General features: G+C 38.7%; 1 protein-coding gene across 1 annotated transcript in view; it reads right to left on the bottom strand.

The window, feature by feature from the left end:
- The window catches only part of LOC137188634 (diacylglycerol kinase theta), a 31683-nt gene extending 26768 nt beyond the window's left edge, over nucleotides 1–4915 (bottom strand). Inside the window, exon 1 of the mRNA XM_067598210.1 lies at nucleotides 3772–4915. Coding sequence (XP_067454311.1) covers nucleotides 3772–3997 — 226 coding nt within the window. The 5' untranslated portion in view covers nucleotides 3998–4915. The remainder of the gene's footprint in view (nucleotides 1–3771) is intronic.
- Between the last annotated feature and the right edge of the window lie 11693 nt (nucleotides 4916–16608).

The following is a 16608-nucleotide window of genomic DNA, read 5'->3' as shown; positions in this document are numbered from 1 at the left end:
ATTCTCTGGCTGCAGCTTCTCCTCGTGCGTTTTATATCATCATAAACTAAATATCTTTGGGTTTTAGATGGTTGGACATTTTGTTTATCGAGCGCTTTTCAAGGTAGTCAAGATGCTTTAAAGGATCCTAAACTACAAAAAAAAACCACACTAGAAGCACGAGGAAGCACAGGACATCGGACAAATAATCTACAATGAAATATTTATTATTTGCAGACCTACAAGACTGAATCTACAAACACTTGAAGTCAAAAACATCCCCCACAACCCTCTGCTCTGGCTGCATGGTCAACCACCAGTGCAGTTTTTGTTCCATTTAGCAGCAGCAGCAGTTTCCTACAGATACAATCAAACTCAACTTATATTTAAACTTAAAAAGACAGTTTGAGGAACAAGAAGACTCTTTATCATGTTTACAGCTTTACACAAAAATACCACTGAGGCTGATGGAAAAATCATTAGTTTTGCAGGTGTTTGGTCGTTGACTAAAGTATTGGACAAAACATTTTTACCAGATGAAACTTCATGTCTCCACCAGAGCTGCAACAACTGGTCAATTAAACGATTAGTCGACTGTCAGGAAATTAATCTGCAACTATTTTGAGAAACAATGATCGACATTTTCACCATTTTCTGACATTTTATAGACTCAACAACTAATTGACTGAACCAAATTTCACAGCAATCCATCCAATAGTTGTTGAGATATTTCAATAAAGAACTGAAAACCTCATGGTGGCGCTAGATGGAAAGTCAGAGGATCATTAAAGACTCTGGAAACGTGGCTTGAAATCATAAAAATGCATATATGATATCAGAGTTGAGTGTCTCGTTAAGCATCCACAAAAACCTGAATGACAATAAACATTTATAACTATTAGAAAACTGAGCTCAAAAACAGCTCATTTGGCTGCTCAAAGCATTTCTCATTATAGCATCTTCCATTCGCTTACATGAAACGGTTAGCATGAGCTTTTCTATTCAAAACCTTTGAGCTTATTATGAATTACCCCAGTGGTCTACTGGTTATCTTGACTAATCAGCCAACTATACATAATAAATTCCCTAGTTTAGCTCCGTGTAACTGCAACCCAGTGACGAGGGAGGGGAGAGAAACTTTCTAAAGAATTACACAGACTATGTCAAAGGCTGTTCTCATACTTTTTAGGTGTTATATGCACAATGCAATGTGACTATATGCACATTAGATCCCAAATTACATGATTAATAGCCGATCATGGATTGGCCTTTCCAGGAGTCGAAGGCGTCAGAAGTTTAGTTTTTTAACAGCCTCGTTACTTCGTCCACACAAAAGTCTTCTTTGAAAATTTGTAAAACTTTCTTCAGCAAAGACAAAAACGCTGTTCAGTTTGTGAATCAACCTGTCGTGTTTCTTTATGGAGTTGTGAAGTGGAAGCAGCTGCTTTTTCTCACTCATTTCAAAACGTTCTTTAATCGTTTTCCTCGATGTTACTGAACACAGAAACTCAGGACTCTGCTGGATAATATAACCATCCTACTGGTTCATATTCTGACACCAGTTTCAGTTATTTACACTTTGTTTCTGACAAATCATGTCATAGAATACTACAATACCCATGAGCCTCGGCCCAGTGACCCCTGAAATAAAAGTGAACTGATTCACTCTGCAGATTGTAAAATAAGTTTTCTCAACACAGAAATCTTTAGCTTCTGTTCGCCGTTAGAGGCACACGAGACAGAATTTTAAGCTCTGTGATTGGCTGTTTCTCTCTGAAATGCACCTTGGGAGTCGTAGTTTATTTCTATCCCAAAATTTTTATGTCTGCAGTCTTGTACCTTCGACTTTTTACAAGACAACCAGATATTTTTAACTCAGTCATTCATCTTTTGTAATGATGATTCAAACAGGAGAGTTTCATGAGGATCCAAACTGTAGCAGAGAGACTGACAGTCACGTGACGTCGTAACTCAATTCTTTCACCTCTATCAACTTTGACGAAGGGCTGCTACTAGTGATTATTTTCATTATCAGTTAACCTGCTGATTATTTTCTCAATGAATCCTTTAGTCTGCAAAACATCAGTGAATTGTGAGAAATGTCCATCACACTTTCCTGGAGACCAACGTGTCAGATGTCATCAAATGTCTTGTTTAGTTTGATCAACAGTCTAAAACCTAAAGATGTTCAATTTACTAACAAAAGACGAAGAAAATCAGCAAATTCTCACATTTGAGAAGTTGGAACCAGCAAATGTTTGGTATTCTGCCTTAAGAGTGATTTAAATAATTAATCATTAATAACCAGTCAGACTTCTTGTTAGTGATGTCACTCTGATGTCACTCTGCTCCCAGATCTGTGATGATTATTACTGATGGAAATGTCAGCCTGGTTGGAATAAACCAGGGCGGCTATGTGCAGTGAAATGTGCAGCTGTGGCCTCCAGTTAAATTAATAATAATCGAGCATTATAATAAAAACAGGAAACATTCACAGATGAAGCACTTTGATGACATCACAGGTCTGTTTTAATCCAACTGACGGCTTAAAGAAGAAACATTATGTAATCAGCCGCAGCAGCAATGTTGTTGTTCTGCTGCAGCTTTTAATGCGCCTGCTGCTGTTTGTGTTGAGGAGGAGGAGGATGATGATGGTCATGTCTCTGCTCACCTCACACACACACACACACACACACACACACACACACACACACACACACACACACACTCACTCACTCACTCACTCACTCCCCCACACCCAGCATCCCTGCCAATCTGCTGTTGCCATGCCGACCAGAGGAAGTAAATCACGACTTGACTGCAGCTACAATTGTGCAACAGACATTTTACACCTCCTCTGGCACACACACACACACACAAATACGCATGCACACACACACACACTTTTTCTGCCTGCAGAGGATCCATCACATCATCACATTAACACACACTGAAACACACACACACACACTGAAACACACACACACTGAAACACACACTGAACACAGTGAAACACACACACAGTGAAACACACACTGAACACAGTGAAACACACAGTGAAACACACACTGAACACACACACACACACACACACTGAAAACAGTGAAACACACACTGAACACACACTGAACACAGTGAAACACACACTGAACACACACACACACACTGAAAACAGTGAAACACACACTGAACACACACACACACACTGAAAACAGTGAAACACACAGTGAACACAGTGAAACACACACTGAACACACACTGAAAACAGTGAAACACACACTGAACACACACACACACACACTGAACACAATGAAACACAATCTGAACACACACTGAACACACACACACTGAAAACAGTGAAACACACACTGAACACACACACCAAACACACACTGAACACAATGAAACACACACTGAACACACACTGAACACACGCTGAACACACTCCGCAATCTGCATCTTTACTTTTTGATTTTTCAAACTGAGCAAACTGGGAACCAGTCACACCTGACAGAACCAGCTCCATGTCTCTGGTGGAGGTTAAATCTGTGCAGTATGGTGCACGTTGAAAAGGCAGCATCACGTGACTGGAAGGAGCTGAAGGAGACCCCCAAACACTCCTTGACCGGGTCTCTTGTCATTCATACAGAGCAGGCCAGCCAGGGCTGGAGGTTGTCTTCCTACTGGGAGTACTGGTTTGTGCACTTAGTGCATGCAGGTCATGACTTCAACTTTATGCTCTAAATAATTAAAGGTATATTTTACATAATGCATCAGTTATTGCAGTCTTACCTTCACACAGGAAGCCGATGAACCCCCACATGAAGTCGCTGCAGCTGTGGCAGAAGGTGGGTTTGGTCAGGGTGACTCTCTTGAAGCAGTGGCCCGTTGTGGAGCTCTGGTACTTGGGCCGGAGCCCGGGGGACTGCTGCGCCCTCTTCTTCACCGTCAGAGGGCTCGCAGTCCGGCTGTCAGCGGCGTCAGGGTCCGCCGGTCTGGCCCGGCCGCTGTCGGCCATGTCTTCACACACAAAGTCACGACAGGCGGGAAAGCACACTGGGAAGGGCTCAGATACAGAAAAGCCTGGATCTCTAGAAAATGTTCCACCCCCAGTGGCGACACATCCCACCGGGCCGGACACAGCGGCGCAGCCCGGCGAAAGGGCGCTGTGTTCGGTACGAGTGCTGAGCTTCCTTGCTTCGGAAGCTAATTACCCAGGTCCTAAAATACAGAGTAGGTCACGACTTTGTGATCCAAACGAGATTAGTTTTCTTCTAAACGTGACGTCGCTAACCCCCGGTAGAGAGTCATCCCACCGGCTGGACCCAGCGGTGCCACCCAGCGGTGCTGCCCGGCGGAGAGGGCGCCGCGGTCGGCGTGTCTCACGGAGCTTCCCGCCTTACAGGCTAGCTAAATATCTAACTCCTGAAGTATTAATCGTGTATTCACCTTCTTAAAACATTGAGCTGGTATATCAGGGAGGTAGTAATGGTCGGGTTTGAAGTCTTCTCGACGTCAGAGAGATCACCCACCACGCCGAGATCAGAGTCCCTCCGCCCGGAGACAGCGGTGCCACCCAGCGGCGCTGCGCGGCGGAGAGGGCGCCGTGCTCGGCGTGATTCCCGGAGCTTCCTGCATGGGAAGCTGGATGAATAAAAGATGAAATGTTGATCCAGTGAAGCTGGATGCTGAGCCTGTCGGTGATGTTATTTTGAGTCAAAGGCTTCAGTAACAATCACAGCCGTGAAGCCTAAAACTAGCAGCTCCAGACGCGGGTTAAACACACGAGAACCCGGCTGGGAAAACGTCCAAACCCGCCGCAGGGCTGAAGATAAACGCTAATCAACAAGTGTGAAGTGAGCCGGAGGGGCTGCTCTCATTTTGGGTTTCTTCTTCCTTCTTCGAGACTGATTCTTCTTCCGCGTCAGTCTCCAACACTGATTTACTCCTCCCTCCCCTTCATCCTCTTCCCTCGCCTCCTTTCCTCCTTCCCTCCCCTTCATCCACTTCCCTCGCCTCCTTTCCTCCTTCCCTCCCCTTCATCCACTTCCCTCGCCTCCTTTCCTCCGTCCCTCCCTTTCATCCTCTTCCCTCGCCTCCTTTCCTCCCTCCCTCCCTTTCATCCTCTTCCCTCGCCCCCTTTCCTCCCTCCCTCCCTTTCATCCACTTCCCTCGCCTCCTTTCCTCCCTCCCTCCCTTTCATCCTCTTCCCTCGCCTCCTTTCCTCCCTCCCTCCCTTTCATCCTCTTCCCTCGCCTCCTTTCCTCCCTCCCTCCCTTTCATCCACTTCCCTTGCTTTCTTTCCTCCCTCCCTCCCTTTCATCCACTTCCCTCGCCTCCTTTCCTCCCTCCCTCCCTTTCATCCACTTCCCTCGCCTCCTTTCCTCCCTCCCTCCCTTTCATCCACTTCCCTCGCCTCCTTTCCTCCCTCCCTCCCTTTCATACTCTTCCCTCGCTTTCTTTCCTCCCTCCCTCCCCTTCATCTCCTTCCCTCGCCTCCTTTCCTTCCTTATCCTTCATCCTCTTCCCTTACCTCCTTTCCTCTCTCCCTCCTCTTTTCCATCCTTCCTCCCTTCATCTGTGGAAGATTTCACTGAATGACTGAATCAGTCATAATCAACATGTGTGAACAGATACCTTTACTTCCTTATTTTGTTCTTCTTTTGCGTCTTTCCTTCCTCTTTTTTTTACTCACTTCCTCCCCGTCTTCCTCTTCTTTCAGTCTTTGCTTGTTTACAACATTCCCACTCCTTCCTATTTTCTTCATCTTTTCCTTTTTGTCCTTTCATTTCTTCGCTCCCATACTTTGTTTTTCTTCTTTCCTGCCTAATTTCATCTCTCATTTCCTTTTTGCTCTCCCTCTTGTGAATCATCACAGAATCGTCACTAACTGCAGCTCTGTGAAGCTTTTTGCCTGTTTTAGCTCCTGGTTTTTGCTTTTCTGAATCGAGGGTCCAAGGACGGAGGACGTTGTATTGTTGTACAGATCATAAAGCCCTCTGAGGAAAATGTGTTATTTGTGATAGTTGGGCTAAAAAAATAAAACTTGATTTACACAACCTGCCCGATATCAGACAGCAGTGGTGGAAAGTAACTAAGTACATTTACTCCTACTTTGTAGTACTTTCTACTCCACTACATTTATTTGACAGCTTTAGTTACTTTTCAGATGAAGATTTGACACAATGGATAATATAACAAGCTTTTAAAATACAACACATTGTTAAAGATGAAACCAGTGGTTTCCAACCTTTTTGTCTTTTGACGTCTTACAAAAAGCAGTGTGTAGTCGGGGTCACATTTCACATGTCTATGAGTTGTTAACAGCTCCACCAAATAGTGATTTTTCCCTCTAAACTTCTCACATGCTTTCATTTCAATAAATGTTCAAATGATCCAATATTTCAGCAAAAATCAAAGATTAGAGAAAAAGTCCAAAAACTGAAAACAGATTTGTGTATCAGAACTTTGTTTTTTCTTCTTTCCTCTCCCATTAATCATCTCACCACCCCTCAGATTTATCTGCTGACCCTTTGGAGGGGCCCGACCCCTAGGTTGGGAACCACTGGACTAAACTAGCTAACTGTATATAAAGTAGTGTAAACTAGCTCCACCTCCAGCAGCTACAACAGTAACATGCTGCTCTAACACTGATGCTTCACTATTAATAATCTAATGATGTCATATATAATAATATATCAGTCAGAGGGACCAAACCACTACTTTTACTGCAATACTTTAACTACATCAAGCTCATAATACTTATGTACTTTTACTGCAATACTTTAACTACATCAAGCTCATAATACTTATGTACTTTTACTGCAATACTTTAACTACATCAAGCTCATAATACTTATGTACTTTTACTGCAATACTTTAACTACATCAAGCTCATAATATTTATGTACTTTTACTGCAATACTTTAACTACATCAAGCTCATAATACTTATGTACTTTTACTGCAATACTTTAACTACATCAAGCTCATAATACTTATGTACTTTTACTGTATTAGTATTTTTCATGCAGGAGTATTTTTACTTTGCTGTATTAGTATTTTTACTGCAGTAAAGGATCTGAATACTTCTTCCACTGCTGCCAAACAGCAGACTTTATAACGTGATGTTGTGTTTACAGCTTGTTCTTCAGCCTCCAAGTGAACAAACAAATCAGTTACTGTGTTTTACATTTTGTAACACGAATGTCTCAATACTGAGACACAACAGAGGTCAGTGTGGACTAAACCACCATCAAACCTCTGTGTATTTACTGTCCATTTTACACATGTTTAAACACTACACACTGAAAATCACTGTGTTTTTAGTTTTACCCAGTTTGGATCAATAAAGCACCGACACAACATCAGGTTAACATTAGCAGTCTGTTATTGTGAGCCAGTGTTACAAACAACAAGTTTTAGCTAAAAACTGTCACAAATGTTTTGTTTCTTGTACAAAACGATGTGCAGACGACATTCAATAACAAACCCAGTTTAAAAAGAGTAAAATAGATTATAACAAGCTTTACTTTGGGTAAATAACCCAACACCAAAACTGGGTCAAACAACAGTAACACAGTATTGTGTTATTGTGTCATATTGATCCAAACCAGGTCAAATTCTAACCAGCTTATTTTTTTTGTGTCAAAACTGTTACATTTACATTCAGGACCAAACATAACACAGAATTATGTAAATTAGACATTTGCTGAAATCTCCTATATAAAAAGAAATAGTAAAATAGAAATAGATAAACTGCTAAGTGGGTCATAAAACAGTGAACGCCTCCTTTCATTCACTGATGACCTGAATGAAAGACGTGTGCAGGTGAGCTGAACCAGGAACATTTTATAACTGACGATGTGACGATGTGGCGTTTCAGTGTCTCTCCCAGTCACTGTCCATCCCTCTTCTCATGGATGAGGAAGGTTTACCACCACCAGGTTGTAAGTTGCTTTGGATAAAAACATCTGCCAAATAACTAAATGTAAAATGTAAATGCAAACTTTAACGTTGCATTACTGGGACTACTTTAGTTCATTGTGTGCAGTTGGATTCATTTCTGTGACTGTAAGGCAGTAAAGAAGCACCTTTCTTTTGGTTGTAATGAAAAACCTGGTTTAAAGATAAATAAATGCAGTTTTTACATTTGTAACTTACGTTTCTGTATACTGAGTTCAGACAGACGTTCAGCTCAGCGCAGCAGTTCATCTCATGTCCAAAATACATAAATGCAACCAAAACACTTCATCCACATTTCACATCTGTCTGACAACATCTGTCTGTCTCCCAACAAAGAAACCTCTTCACTCAGAAACACTAACAGGGAGCATTACAGCATGTGTCTCTATTGTCTGATAACTGTCTTTTATGTATTTATTTGAAATAAATTAAGATTCCATCACAACAAGATGAAAGACATTTCTTCCTCTCTCAGTTTATGTCAGAAATTAATCAAAAATTCAGCAATTTGGTTCAATTTTTGCAGAAATTACTAAAGTAATACAAGACAAAACTCTAAATATTCATCATTCATACAGGACATGTAAAGGAGAGCAGCAGATATAGAAATACAGTAGTGTTGGTCAGCTTTGTCTTCTCTTCCACATCACACCTGCAGATCCGTCCACACGTCCAGCATCCAGTGTGTCCAACAGGGACATGTGATCATGTGACTGGTGGTCATAAACTTTCTACATCCATGAGAAGAAGATAAATCCTCTGTGGGGTCGAGGAACAGAGAGTCAGGTGAAACGCCACACTGTCCAAATAAATGTTGTGCATTCAGCTCATCTGTCCTCTTTCCTCACCTTCACATGTCGTTCACAGACGTCATCAGCAAAGAAAACACAAGATGAGTTTAATATTCATGACAACAGTCATAAATAGGCAGCAGCATATTGATTTTTTTGACTCAGAAATATTTGGACTAATTGTTTTTTCAAGAATCTTTTGATTGTCATCATACAAACACAATCTTCCATCGTCTGTCTTCTGAAAGCTTTGTCTCCCATTTTCCTTATTTTCTCCCCAACTCAGTATATCTCTGGTAAAATATGCAATATAGATATTTCATTTTAAAAGAAAAACAACTGTTTGAGTGACAGCAAAACATCTGCGTCCTGAAGCAAACATTACTTTAAGTTCAGTAGAAATTTTCTCTGAGGTTAAGAACCAGTTATAAATGAATGACATTAAATCTTAGATAGATTTTGGTGATCATTTTTGCAGAGGGCTATATCAATATATCAGTATCATGTCGGAATAATACAGGGATAATACAGGAATAATACAGGAATAATACAGGGATAATACAGGAATAATACAGGGATAATACAGGAATAATACAGGAATAATACAGGAATAATACAGGGATAATACAGGAATAATACAGGGATAATACAGGAATAATACAGGAATAATACAGGGATAATACAGGAATAATACAGGAATAATACAGGAATAATACAGGGATAATAAAAGAATAATACAGGAATAATACAGGGATAATACAGGAATAATACAGGGATCATACAGGACTAATAGGAATAATAAAGGAATAATACAGGAATAATAGGAATAATGCAGGGATAATACAGGAATAATACAGGAATAATACAGGAATAATACAGGGATAATACAGGAATAATACAGGAATAATACAGGAATAATACAGGGATAATAAAAGAATAATACAGGAATAATAGGAATAATGCAGGGATAATACAGGAATAATACAGGGATAATACAGGAATAATACAGGGATCATACAGGACTAATAGGAATAATAAAGGAATAATACAGGAATAATAGGAATAATGCAGGGATAATACAGGAATAATACAGGGATAATATAGGAATAATACAGGGATAATACAGGAATAATACAGGGATAATACAGAAATAATACAGGGATAATACAGAAATAATACAGGAATAATACAGAAATAATACAGGAATAATACAGAAATAATACAGGAATAATACAGAAATAATACAGGAATAATACAGAAATAATACAGGGATATTACAGGAATAATACAGGGATAATACAGGAATAATACAGGGATAATACAGGGATGATACAGGAATAATACAAAAATAATACAGGGATGATACAGGAATAATACAGGGATAATACAGGGATGATACAGGAATAATACAGGAATAATACAGGGATAATACAGGGATGATACAGGAATAATACAGGAATAATACAGGGATGATACAGGAATAATGAAGGGATAATACAGGGATAATAAAGGAATAATACAGGAATAATACAGGGATAATACAGGGATATTACAGGAATAATACAGGGATAATACAGGGATGATACAGGAAAAATACAGGAATAATACAGGGATGATACAGGAATAATACAGGGATAATACAGGGATAATAAAGGAATAATACAGGAATAATACAGGGATATTACAGGAATAATACAGGAATAATATAGGAATAATACAGGAATAATACAGAAATAATACAGGGATATTACAGGAATAATACAGGGATAATACAGGGATGATACAGGAATAATACAAAAATAATACAGGGATGATACAGGAATAATACAGGGATAATACAGGGATGATACAGGAATAATACAGGAATAATACAGGGATAATACAGGGATGATACAGGAATAATACAGGAATAATACAGGGATAATACAGGGATAATAAAGGAATAATACAGGAATAATACAGGGATATTACAGGAATAATACAGGAATAATATAGGAATAATACAGGAGAACCATCACACAAAACAAACAGTGGAATAAAAACCATGAAGGACACAGAACAACATAAAAGGCAAAGGGACAAAAAAAACCCTAAAATGAATAAGAGAACTGAAGACAATAAATAAATAAATAAAATTACATGTTTACACTAGTGAGTCTGAGTGTTGAGACAACAGTGAGACACTTGTGTTTTTTTTCTTCTTTTGTGGTTTAAACAATGACTGCAGGAGACTTTCAGACAGGAAAGGCAGCAGACTGTTGATGATTTATTAGATTAATGTCTGTAGAAATAAAATTCAGAATCAAAAATATAAAAACTGAAAATCTGCCGAAAGGAAACTGATCTTGTGTCAGAAAAACACAATTAAATCATTTGAAGTAAAAGTATGAATGAAGCTGAAAATATGGGAAGCAGGTTCTTACCAAAAGGACTTTGTGGGTAATTACCATGGTAATTACGGTAACTCAGATGTGACGTCAACGCGGCAGTACCACGCGTAGGGTTGGCGCATGCGCAGTTCATTACTCAGTCTCCTGAGCGGGAAGGCTGTAGTTTAAATTGTGTTGTGGTGTATTGCGTTGCGTTGTGTTGTGTTGTGTTGTAAAATATGTTCAGCTGCAGTTTATGCGTTTCTCGACCACTAGAATTACAGGAATATATTTTGCAGTGCATGACGGGAGCAAATAACCGTGTTTAAAGTTACGTTTCTGAGGCACTTTTACACAAACAGTCACCAAAGAGGAGATGAATGTGTGTGTGTGTGTGTTCGGGGTTATTAATATGATATAGTTCATATATTCAGTGTTGAGATCTTCAGTGAGAACAGTTTGACTCGGAGTTATTCCTCATATTAATCATATTTAACTTCTACTTACCTGTCAGGGGAAACATGATCATACAAGTGGATCACTCAGTGAGAATCAATCATTACACCTGAGCTGATTGATCTCTGCAGATTCCCCACATGTGAGGATCTGGACTTCATAATCTCTGATAACCGGGGATTGTCTCAGAAATACACATTAGAATAAGCGCTATGCAGTGAATATTATTGTGAGGTTTTACATAAGATGTCACAGGATGAGTTTACAGGGAAGTTGTTATTGTCATTAGCGACACCTGCTGGATCAGTGTTGTTACTGCATTAAATAGATTAAATGTGACGCTACACTGTAAATGGTTTTACAGTTTTCATTATTGTTGTTTTGTTCAATAAAGTCTGTGCTATTAAAACTGATTACTTCATTACTCAACTATTAAAAGTTATAATTGAATTCATCTCGGTGAATCAGGCTCTGATTACTGAGTATTTAGTCAGACGGCTCTGTTGTGAACAGGACAGTTATCTAAAGAAGTGAACTGTTAGTGAAGAACAGAAGAATCTGGAAATACTTTACTGGACTTTATAGCTTAAAAAAAAATCAGTAAATGAATTCATGATGTAACAGAGTTAACATTACATTCAAATGTACAGTATAGACAGAAAATACACTCGATGACAATCTGTCAGCAGTTGTTGGTCTTTGTACACTGAAACTGTTAAACGTGACTGTTAGAGAGACAAACGGATTATAAAAGAAAACCTGCTGTGTTACTGTCCTTTCCACATGTGAGAAAAATATGAAAGCATAATTTCTTTTCTTGGTAATTAAACTGAAATGTATCATCTCACACTGATTTCATAATAACAAACTATAATAATTACTACATGTGCAAAATTATCTGATATCGTACTTTAGGTTAAGTAATCTGTGTCCTTCTGTTCTGATAAACAAATATAAACCGTGCTCTTTTATTCATTCACTGTTACTATAACACAGTGACACTCGTCTGTACTGATGGACGCAGCTCAACTGAGTCACAAACTTTTCTCCAAAACATATTTTGTTGTTTTCAGTGAAGCAGAAGTGAAACCTGAAACCTGTTGTCAGATCCTGTTTGCCTGTAAATGATTATTAATGTGTAAAGTGAAACTATTAAAGAGAGATTATAGAAGCTCATCTGGCTGAATGTGAAGTACAGAAAGTTGTTTTCTTTTTCATTCTTCTCTCATTGTTTTTGAGTTTAAAGATGTGAGACTGACAGTAACAACAATGAGGGAATATGTTGTCTATATGGAGCTGCACACTGCAACAACAGTTTAGTCTTTATTTCTACAAGTAAAACAATAAAATATAATGCATTCATATAAATGTGAATTTTAAATTTTTAAAACCAATATGGGTTTCTGAAGGCTTCTCACTACAAAAAGATAAATAGAATTTAGAAGAAAGAAAAAATAATTACGACAGAAATTAGCAGAACAAGACAAATTCCACAAAACAAAAACTTTGTCTCAGTGTTCTCTGAAATTAAAGCACAGAACAAATAAACAAGTAAAAATATTATAAATCTTTTTGTTTAACTAAATGTAATCAAAGCAGCTGATTTGCAGATATAACAGCCTGTCAGGTTGCTTTGCTTTCACCCTTCTGTCCAGTTCATCCCAAACCAGCTGGATGACTGTACTGGTTCCATGATCTGAAGCCGACTGTCTTGTTTTCTTCTTCTATGGTGGTTCTGACAGCCTGGAGGTTTGTTTTGGCTCGTTATCTCGCTGCAGGATGAACCAGCGAGGTGTAGATCAGAGGTGGTGATCAGGACTCTGGATCCAACAAAAGAGCCGCAGACCATCACGCCTCCTCCTCCCGACTTTTATACTGACTGAAGGTTTGTAAGTAATCAACTAAAGTTGGGAAACCTGCAGGAAGTGTTTCCATCAACATCCAAGGCTTCATTTACCTCCATTTCTGCAGACATGCTGTGAGTTGTTGACACATTACTTCATCCCTGAAATTTTACATTTACTTCAACATGATGAGACATTAAGTCATAATTATGAGATACGTGAAACTATACTGACACTGTGAGTTTCTTCTCCCTGCAGCACACTGATAAACCTGCAGGTGACGTACAGGAGGAGTTTTTGATAATCAGAAGTAAACACAGAGTTCATGTCCACATGTTCTCATCATAAACCAAACAGTATTAACGCTGCAGTTTGACTCAATAATGAAGCTGAGAAATGACTCAAAAAATGCTGCTGTAGAGTTCAGGAGCTTCTTAAAGAAACACACCAGTGACCTCTAATGTTCCTCTAATGTTCCTCTAATGTTCCTCTAATGTTCCTTTAATGTTCTGAGAAACACTACACTTCCCACAATCCACTGCAAAACACAACAAAACACTCCACCTGTGTTCCTGTAGGTGAAGGTTTGTGACGTCACAGTCGATCATCCTGCAGAGATGGACAAATATTCTTATTGTTACTTTTTTAATATCTGCATCATTCTTTATCAGTGTTTTGCTGCAGTTGTTTTTATATTTTGTGTTGTTGTTTGTTATTGTTGTATGTTGTTGTTTTCTACTCTCTCTACTCTCATTGAACTCATGATTATAAGTTCTGAAAGTGATAATTAAACAATTAAACTTGAAGCTGACAAAATGATCTAATGACACTCAGTTCATAATAAAAGTAAAGTTTATTTAAAGATCCCATCCAGACGTGTATAAGACATAAAAATTGTTTGTGCTACTTTTTTATTGCATTTATCTATATTCTTGCCTTTGATGCACAATTAAAATTTCTGACATACTTCAAATATAATAACAAAAGACCCTTTAACACTTTCTCTGCATTAAACATCAGCATGAGGCTTCAGTGTTTTGTTTAAAAGTAAAACTGATAATTATATAATTTCAAGTAGCAACATTTCATCTGAGTCCCAAACCGACTGACAACAACACAAAACGTCTTAAAATGTATTTAAATGATCTCATTTATTTGTAAGTTCATCACAATAAGGTCGATGTAAATGTTTTTTGAAAGCTGACGATTCTTCTTATTCATTGGTTCATTGTTTTTTATATCTACATTTAACTCAGACTTTATATAAATAAATATATGAGATCAGATTTATTCATTGCAAACATCAAACTTTAACATCTTAAAGTGAAAATGTGTTTTGTAGTTTTCTTACTGAATTGGCTTATTATTTATCTATTAATTAAACATGAATGTTAATAAACAGATCAACATTTATCTTCCTGCACTGTCAAATTTTATGTTCAGGTAACTTAATTTTCCTTTTATGATACTTTGATTACTGGAATATCTGGAAGAAAACTTGTCTTAATGGCTCACAGGAGGACTTAAGGAGTTGCCAGATGACTAACAACAAATAGGGAGGCTTACATTGTTAGTAGTTTTTAACAGACTACGCAAGATGAGAGGAGAGAGGACACTTCAAATGGTTCCGGAGAACCAGACACATGTCGAGGATCTAAAAGGCTCACAGGAGGACTTAAGGAGTTGCCAGATTACTAACAAATGGGAGGCAGTGTTTTACACTGGCTGTTTTCAGCAGCGGAGAACTACTGTCAGAGTAGTTTCAGCAGAAAGTTATGTTCGAGTTCGGAGGAGAGAGGATGCTTCAAAGTTGTTTCGTGAACATGCCGAGGAACTGGAGGAATTTTCTTGGTCCAACAGGATAATATTAGAGGAATTTGTAGCCAAAGAAAATGAGAACTGGGAAACACGGAGCATGGACCAGGACGATCTGAGAAGTGGCCAGAGGACTAATACGTGGACGGCCTGCAGGGCTTTGCAGTGGTTGGTTTCAGCAGCAGAGAACTATCAGCAGATGAGTTTCTGCAGACAAGGATGTTTGCAGATTTTGTCTAATTTTCAAGTAAATGGTACAGATAGAACATGGCAACATTTTCCCACCTACCAACACCTGAGCAACCATTAAAGATATCCTATAAAGCAACCAAACAGGAGATTTTACTCCTCCGTTTTTAAAGGAAATTCAGACTTTCAGACAGATAGAGGGACGCAGTAATTGTTATACAGTATATTGCACCAATAATGATGTTATATGGTAAAAAAGAGAAAAAAAGAAATTATGACAAAAGCAATATTCTTGTGTGGATTTTTGTGTTACTGCTTTTGCAATTTCCAACACAGTATTTCCACCTTTAAACCCTTAAATATATTTTCTTGTATACATTATCAACAGATATTGTATTGTACTCCCATATAAGGAGATGATAACTAAGCAAACTCCATCCTATGATGAAGAAGACTGTGAGATGTGGTCAGAGAGCCCCAGAAAAATAAATTTGCATTCTACACACCCAAGTCAAGATATTATTAATAATTCATAATAACACAATCTTAAACTGGAATCTTTCTACACTGGTCAAGACATAAAAATTCATATGTGTGTTACTAGCAAACTAAATAACTCACTTATAGAGATCCTACTTTTTAGCAGCATTAGATGAAGGTTGACCTTCATCAGAAGCCAGTGGTGGGGTGTCATCGTCAGACACATTCACATCTCAAAGCCAAAGAACAGCAGTCCAATTAAACATTTCCTGATGCTCATTTGACTCTTGGTGGCAACAGGCTCAATATATACGGATATATATATAATCCCTCTATCATGTCCTGTGGTCTCCTTACAGTTGGACGTGTCCTGAATACTTCTTGAAGGTGTTGTCCAGGAAGCATCCCGATCAGATCCCAGAATAACATCAACTAGCTTCGTTCTGACACAAAGGAGCAGCAGCTCTGCCCAAAGCTAACCCTAACCCTACCTACGTTCCTCACCCTTTCTCTAAGAGCAAACCCAATAATCCTGCTAAGCAAACTAGTTTCAGACAATTTTATCTTATTTTGTCAGTTACTATTACACCATATTTTGTAGGATATCATCCATAGCACATACCAACAGGTAGTATTTTCTCTTTGCACACTGCACCTGCTCACAGCGGCATCAAGGTCAAGTACTCGTGGCTGTGCCTGCCTCAGGTTGTCCCAAAGTTTA

Source organism: Thunnus thynnus, chromosome 9 (assembly GCF_963924715.1).
Source record: "Thunnus thynnus chromosome 9, fThuThy2.1, whole genome shotgun sequence".
In the NCBI taxonomy this organism is placed as follows: domain Eukaryota; kingdom Metazoa; phylum Chordata; class Actinopteri; order Scombriformes; family Scombridae; genus Thunnus; species Thunnus thynnus.
This window is presented reverse-complemented; position numbering and strand designations above follow the sequence as displayed.